The sequence below is a fragment of the Eurypyga helias genome, unplaced genomic scaffold (genome assembly GCF_000690775.1).
Source record: "Eurypyga helias isolate BGI_N326 unplaced genomic scaffold, ASM69077v1 scaffold29250, whole genome shotgun sequence".
NCBI classification, from domain to species: domain Eukaryota; kingdom Metazoa; phylum Chordata; class Aves; order Eurypygiformes; family Eurypygidae; genus Eurypyga; species Eurypyga helias.
This window is the reverse complement of record NW_010224224.1, coordinates 38,789-46,340: the sequence shown is the minus strand read 5'-3', so window position 1 is coordinate 46,340 and position 7,552 is coordinate 38,789. Positions and strand designations below refer to the sequence as shown.

At 41.5% G+C, this 7,552-nt stretch overlaps 1 protein-coding gene across 5 annotated transcripts in view; it reads left to right on the top strand.

Annotated features, from left to right (window-relative positions):
- The window catches only part of SEMA6A (sema domain, transmembrane domain (TM), and cytoplasmic domain, (semaphorin) 6A), a 60,973-nt gene that overhangs the window by 16,274 nt on the left and 37,147 nt on the right, over window positions 1–7,552 (top strand). For all 5 annotated transcript variants that reach the window (XM_010161011.1, XM_010160995.1, XM_010160987.1 and 2 more), the window contains exons 8-10: window positions 893–981; window positions 1,889–2,106; window positions 4,903–5,034. In XM_010161011.1, coding sequence (XP_010159313.1) covers window positions 893–981; window positions 1,889–2,106; window positions 4,903–5,034 — 439 coding nt within the window. The remainder of the gene's footprint in view (window positions 1–892; window positions 982–1,888; window positions 2,107–4,902; window positions 5,035–7,552) is intronic.

Below are 7,552 nucleotides of genomic sequence, written 5' to 3'. Positions count from 1 at the left end.
TTTCCCTCTTCTCCTGACCCCAATTTACTGGACCTGACAGAAACTGTGAGCATGGTAGATCAGAATATATATTACAGCGATCTTTCCAAGCTGAAATCCATCAGTTTACAGCTGTTGGATGTAAAGGTTGGAACTTGCAGGGCTCGGTGTGCTGGAGCTGTGTTTGAAAATATTCCTGCCCCGGGACTGTGTTAGGTAACAGTCAAGGCCTCATGAAGTATAAAGAGTTTGTCCTGTAGCATTAGGATTCGTCAATGAAACTAAAGTTATGGGAATATTGCACAAAGCCTTTCTTTTATGGTTCTTAGGGACTGTACAGCTGCCATTGAATTACTCAATTTCTGTGTTCTAAATGCCCTCATTGTTAAGAGCGGTGCTGTTTAGCTTCACGTAGGCGTTATGAATAGTTTGCATTTGGAATGATTTTAAAAGGGAGCAAAGCCGTAGTTTAAAGTTTTGGGTTTTTTTCTACATGCAGAAATGTTCTGCCAGGTGTTGACTTTAGCTGTCCCACTTCGCTTGCTGCCACAGACACGTGTGGGCAGGAACAGCTACGTGGTTTGTTATTTCTTCCACACACAGCCTGCGTGCCATAAAGATACCATGAAGATAAAAATACCATTACGTATTGCCCCTCTACCTTTCCTCGTACACCACGTGCTAGTGGCAAACACTTACCTACCTTGCAGTGATGTTGCACAGACAAGTTGTCCCCAGCTGTCCTGTCCCCAGACAGTGATTCTTCTGGGGTGGTGATGTGGCTAGTTCTGAAAACTTGAGCAGGCGTCAAGTTGGATGCATAGTGGGAATGTGTTTGGCTTCTCCTTGCATGCTTTATACTGTACATGGTGTCTAAATAGGATGTCTTGGTTTGGTTTTTTTTTTTTCCTAGAACCGTACTTTGTCCAGGCAGTGGACTATGGCAATTACATTTACTTCTTCTTCCGGGAAATAGCAGTGGAGTATAACAGCATGGGAAAGGTAAGGGCAAAAACGTTGCCTTGAATGACTTTGTCAGATTCAGGAGGAGGAAAACACATGCTATTCTTGGACCAATGCTGTTAGGAGTGACCTTGAAATGAGAACCATAAATCATGATGACAAGGTCATAATTTTGAGAAGATTCCTATCGCTCAAGCCAAAAGTTTGGTTCGGGTGAAACATTGCACTGTCTTGGAAGGAAACAGGGTGGTTTCTTACAGTGATGGTATATGCTGGAATTTCTTTTCTCAAATCACGAAAAGCACAAGGCAAATGTGGTTAGTTCAGCATAGTAGTTAATTGTTAAAAATGGACTGCAAAGCAGGGAGATATTTTTTCTTTAAGAAATCTGAATTGGAGCGCCGGGTAAACAGGGACAGGAATTTTGTGCTCTGCCGTTCTGCAAAGAATAATTAAACACTTTCCGCATTTTTGCTAATTTCACAATAGCTTTCTGACTATGCAGTCAGAAAAGCTGACCAAGGTCACAAAGGTGGAGGGCAGGAATAAAAGCCCAGCAAGATTTGCATAGTTTTTAAGTGCTGAAAACACAAGAGTCAGAGTAGGCAGCGTTGGTTGCAGGGATTGTGAATATAAAATATGCTTTTGTTTGGGGAAATAGAAAGCTAAGCAGTCTGTATGGAAATGAGTTTTATATGGGTTGAGAACAGATCTCCTGAAGGATTTATGGCTGTATAGCAAATGCCACAGCCTTATCTTTTATAGCATGCTGTTCCAAAGCTGAGTTTTCCTCTGTTTCTTATTTGTCATAGATTATGGAAACATGGGATTAAATTAAGCACCTTGCTGTGTTATTCCAAATGTTTTAAAAGCAGAATTCCAGCAAAGTCTTTTACTTCAAGCAAGCATTTAATTTTCTCCATTATTTTTGCTCTACTCTTTCCAGGTAGTTTTCCCAAGGGTGGCTCAGGTTTGCAAAAATGACATGGGAGGATCTCAGAGAGTGCTGGAAAAACAGTGGACTTCCTTTCTCAAGGCTCGCTTGAACTGCTCGGTTCCTGGTGATTCACACTTCTACTTTAACATACTGCAGGCAGTTACAGATGTTATCCATTTCAATGGCCGGGATGTTGTTTTAGCAACCTTCTCCACTCCATATAATAGGTAATAGGCGCAATAACCTTTTACCTTCTGTTCCCTTTATGTTTTACTTTTCACTGCAGTTTCTTTTTACTTTATGAAGGTGCAAGGAGTGATTGCTCCTACAATTTAATTATTATGTACCACGCGCTTACTGATAGTTTGTGTTTCATTTTAAGATACCATGGTATTGCTTACTGCATTTTACATCTGACAATTTAGGGCAGCTTTCAGCCATTTACTATCTGGACACATTCCTTTGACATACTTTTCTTTACATGTGAGTAATTCAGACTGGCCACCAAGAAGTTTGCAGCACGTCATTGCCAGAATGTTATTCCCAACAGAAAATACTATTTTTTTTTTTGTTTTTCCCTCAAAGAGAAAGGACTTGATCTGTCCTGTTTACATCTAAACCCCCAAGAACCACGTTAGCACTCCTTCCCTCTATTTCATGCATCTATACTGACTCTTGAATATTCAGGGTCCCCAGAACACCTGTATTTCATTGTTCGACTGGTTTTCCAAAAGCATGGGTTCATCTGCAATGAATTTAGTACCATTACACATTATTACGTGTTTCTCCAGAAGTTATTAGAAGAATAACTGTATCTAATTGTTGAGGTCTCCCAGAGAAGTTAAAAAAAAATAGTAACATTCTAATTAAATATATATTGCTGTTTCACAGGGTAATGTTTAGGCTGAAAGGGGAACTTTATTGCTGAATTTCATGTGTTTCTGCAGTACACTCACCACCTCTTGTCAAAGCCTGACCTCAGTGAGGTCATGCACCAAACTGACTTCAAATGAGAGTAAACCCAGGCCTGTAATGCATAATCACTGCTTTTGACATCAAAACAATAGGAACTGCAATAGAATAATTATGCCACCAATAGGGAATACGATCTCACGAATTAAGACGATCTCTTTTTTATGCAAACTGGTTTAATAAAAACAAGTGAACAAACAGAGATTCAGCATCAGAAAATGGGCTGTATCTTGAGATTGTCTAGAAATTGAGATTGTCCTCCTGCTCTGCTAGTATTTCCTGTGGTGTGCCATGCATTTTAAAATCTAAGTGCTTGATGTTAAAATCAAGGTACTATTTTATAGGCCCCATTTTTTTGTCAGGCATTGAAGATGGCAGGAAGGCTCATAGGCTTGGAGACAGCTCATTAACAGCCCTACCTCTGACATGGACACATCTCTCTCATTCTTCCTCCACTGAAGAAAAGCTGCAGCAAATACCTTTGATCCCTGGAAAAAAGCTTCCCCCTAGACTGAGCTGGAGGAGATCCCCAGCCTAACCTGCTGTCACCCAGGGTAGGAGCAGTGATGGTTTGGAGTCCAGAGGTTGGGCGATGGCTTGGCTGTGACCCACAGTACTCCATCTGCATGGCTTTGTCACTCTGCAGACCTTCAAACTGCCATCCTCAAGAACAACCACTCTCCTCACTGCAGCAATCCCTCCATCACTGTGGGGTTACGTGCTGAGCACTTTTAGTTCCGTATAGTATACCTCAAGATTTTAGGGTTGTTTTTTCTTTAGGGCTTAATTCAACAACGTGCAAAATATTCTAGCTGGAGTGGTTCTTGGCGTGTCTTTTAGGGTGAGGTCTTGTGTGTGGCCAAATGTACCCTTGACCAACTCCTACGCTGACATACTTGGTTGCCTTCATTTAAAACTCCGTGTAGGATCACGTTAATACAGAGCTTTGAAGTTTCCTTCCATAAGAAAACACAATCGGTGGAGATCAGAGTGAGACTAATACCATCTCCCTACTTGTTTCCTTCAGTAACAAACATTTTGAAACCTTTTAATATTCAAACAGTTATTTTCCTGTCAATTTATATACCTCCATGAGTTTAGTTTTATTCTCTGTACCAGTATTAAAGTTCCTACATTTTTTCTTTGGTGTATAATAACCTACTAGCTAAAAGCAGAATTAAAAGCCTCAGCCAGCTGGGTTCATGCTATTTACCTGATAAAATCAAGCGGTGAAAAGTCAGACATGAATAGAGTAGTTCATGTGTGAAAAAATGAAAGGTGGATAAATGAATAATTCATACTTCCAAGTGACTGACCATGGGAAACCCCTAAGCCTTTTAGAAAGCACGTAGGTAAGGATATAATTACGTTTAGACAATGTTATCATGCAGTTGCATGCAAATAATCAAAAAGTTGAAATGTACAACTTTATGATCTAAAAATAAAATTGAATTTGCTTCTGTAAGCTCTTTACACCTCATTGAGTTAAGCAAATTCCTCAGCACAGTTAACTCCTTTCCACGGGGAAGAATTGGTGATCAGGCTGTGGGAGGATGCAGTAATAACGAGTATGTGCCAGGTCAATGGCACGTTGCAGCATGTTCCCAGTTCGATCAGCACCAAGTTCTGAACTGTCTGCAGTGTATTTTTGAGGCATGACAGGGACTGTGAGAATTAATACCGAGAGAAGTTGTGACTTACAAGAACTTTAATATCCAAATCGTGAATGTGCTCTGAAGGAGACTGACTATTACTCCTCATGCATCGCCAGTGGTGCACTGTTTCCCAGATTCTTTCCCTTCTCCAAGATTATTGCAGTTACTTCTTTCTATAGAGGCTTTGAAACAAATTGTGCTGGCCGGAGGTGAGTGCTGATTGGTATATTTCAGGCTTTTCCATGGGGCTGGCTTTTCTTGTCAATACTCCGAGGTTACAGAGTTCAGGATCAAGTAGCCTGTGACAGGAAGACTTCTATACAGCGTGTTTTTCACTCAAGATTTTATGCATAACTGAAGAATGAGTAACAATTTCTGGGAAATGTCACTTTGCAGCATCCCTGGCTCTGCAGTCTGTGCCTATGACATGCTTGACATTGCCAATGTGTTTACTGGGAGATTCAAAGAACAGAAGTCTCCAGATTCCACATGGACACCGGTTCCTGATGAACGAGTGCCCAAGCCCAGGTACATTTCATGTATAGTTACAGTGTTCTGCTCCGGCGCACAAGGTTTTTGACAATTTGAGCAGCCTTGTAAGGGTCAGATACAATTGAAGATACATGGTGTAACAGTAAAACAGAAGTTGAGTTGTGTTTGGATTTAAGGTATGCAGGTGAGAATTTTTCCACTTAATCAAGGTTTGTATAACGCAAATCAGGCCAGTGTCAGATTACAGAATAATCTATGACTTAAGAGTGGTTTGAGTTACACACCTGTTGCAAATAGGTTCGGTAATGGATATATCTCATTACAAAGCCTGCAGCGTCCTGTGGTTTGCTGCTCTGCAGTTAACATGCAATATATGTGCCACAGAGGATGCGGCGTGGGGAGAAAAAAACCCCAGCATTCCATCAAAATGGAGATTCAGTTTACCTCGTTCTTCCTATGAGTTCTTTTCCCTGCTTCCACTTTCCTCCTGTTTGCATGTGGATCCTCTATTACACTCTCTTTGTATTTCCTTCAAGCAACCATTTCCATACAAGTTGCCATTGACAGCCACTTGTTCACTCCTTTACACTAGTGGCATTTTGCTCTCAGAAGATGATATGAATGTAGATAAAGCAGATTCATTTATCTCAGTCAAGCTCTTACCACTTTCATGCATGTTTTACATTCCCTGTGATACCTTGCATAACTTCAAAGGAAAAATACATCTGAAGCTCTCTGGGGGCAGCTGAGCTTCTGCCTAAGTCCAAAGTTGGCCCAACGCGTTTTAGAGTTGCCAAGCATAGTATCTCCGTGCTGTCTTTATTCTGAGGTTGTGACTCAAGAGAAAAGCCTGGAAATCACTGGAAAATCTGGTAAATTGTTTCCAGGCTAAGCCATAGTAAGACACCTGCTAGCGCTGTCGCTGGATTCTCTTCTGCTTCTTGCAGTTTTTCAACAACTTGTTGACATGATGGCCTGCCTCAGTGAGGCTGCACGAGGGCTTCAAAGTCGTATGTTTGTAACTTACTTGGATAGAGAGTACTGACAGGGAAGGGGGAAAGATAAAAGAAGCCTTCTCTTTCGGTAGGAAGGAAGAAAACCCCATTGTGCGTTTGTGGGATGAGCCAGCAGTAGGCTGACAGTTATGATAGTACTGCTCCTTCTATGTCAGCAGGAGATAACATGAACTGAATTGGTGAACACTGATGTAACATTTGGCCATCAGTCTGCTTAATAGAAATAATCCTTACTTCTATCTCATGTGAGGGGTACAAGACACCTTTGAAATACGGTCATTTTATTTGGGTATCTCAATACGGTGCAGAAACATTAGTGCTCCTATTGACCCAACATTTCTCAGAAACGTACCAGAGCCTTTCCAGGACCTCACTTCCTTTCTGGCTGAGGTGCACAGCAGGGTTTACTCAGTTTTTACGCTTAGTCGATTAAACCAGTTTTGAGATTAAACCAGCATTAATCCAATCATGTGATTGGGGCTTAGGAGGAAATAGGCCCCCAGATTAGATATACCGAAACCCTAGGCACCACAGTGCCAGAAAGCTGCTCCCTAGAGTTCTCTGGGAATGTCACCTCATGAACTGGTGCCTTTGAAAGGACCTAGGAGACCAGTGATGTCCTTGGTTTCTCCTTCTCCCACTATTGCTTATTCCATATGCAGTTACAAGGCAATTTTGGATAGGAAGAGGCAGAGCACACAGCTTCTGCATGTCCTGTTCATTGTGCAGCTGTGTGGAACCAGACTCATTGACCAAGCTAGTCCCTATCAGTCCTGTGTTGCTTTCCTACATAATATTTAGTTATTTACAGTTTGAATGTTTATCTAAATCTGAGAAATACAATCAGATATGATCGGACCAGAGCTGTATTTTGTTCAAGCTGGCATTACTCAGCTGATGTCAGTGTCCCTACCCACGTCAGAGCAGATGAAAATCATACGCTGCAGTCTGTTTATAAGTGGGAGGTCCATCTTTCATCTTTCCATCTCACAGTGTCTCAAAGTCTTGAAGAATCATAATGCTCTAGGAAAAGGGATCATACGGGCCTTTTGCTGGAGAAAATAACCCACAAAATATTTATAAGAGGCAAAGCATTTTGCTGCTTCTTGTGTAGAGGTGACCTGTTCAGGCAGGAAGGTTAAGTTACCTCTGAGGAGCAGTGTAGATTTCAGGAACTGGGCGAGCAGATTTGCATTTAAGTTGTCAAAGGATGATTAGATAACATTTCAGTGGAAGTCCTCCATACTTAAATCATCTCATCCAAATTGAAAGAAGGGTAAAAACAATGTTTACATGGATGCTTGCTGGGCTGTCTTCTCCAATAGTCCACTTTCTACCAGGCAGGAGTGAAAGCAGCATTCTTTCACACACGCTAAAAAATTCAACTTCCTTCTGTATGTTAGGGACTGCTTTTCTTCTGGAAAAGGCCAGTCGACTAAGCAAGTTACAGAGCACCTGTGCCCGCTGGGCAGCATCAAGCTGAACGCAGTGGTTTAGTTCCATGGGAGTGATGAACTACAAACTCTGTGTGTCGCACT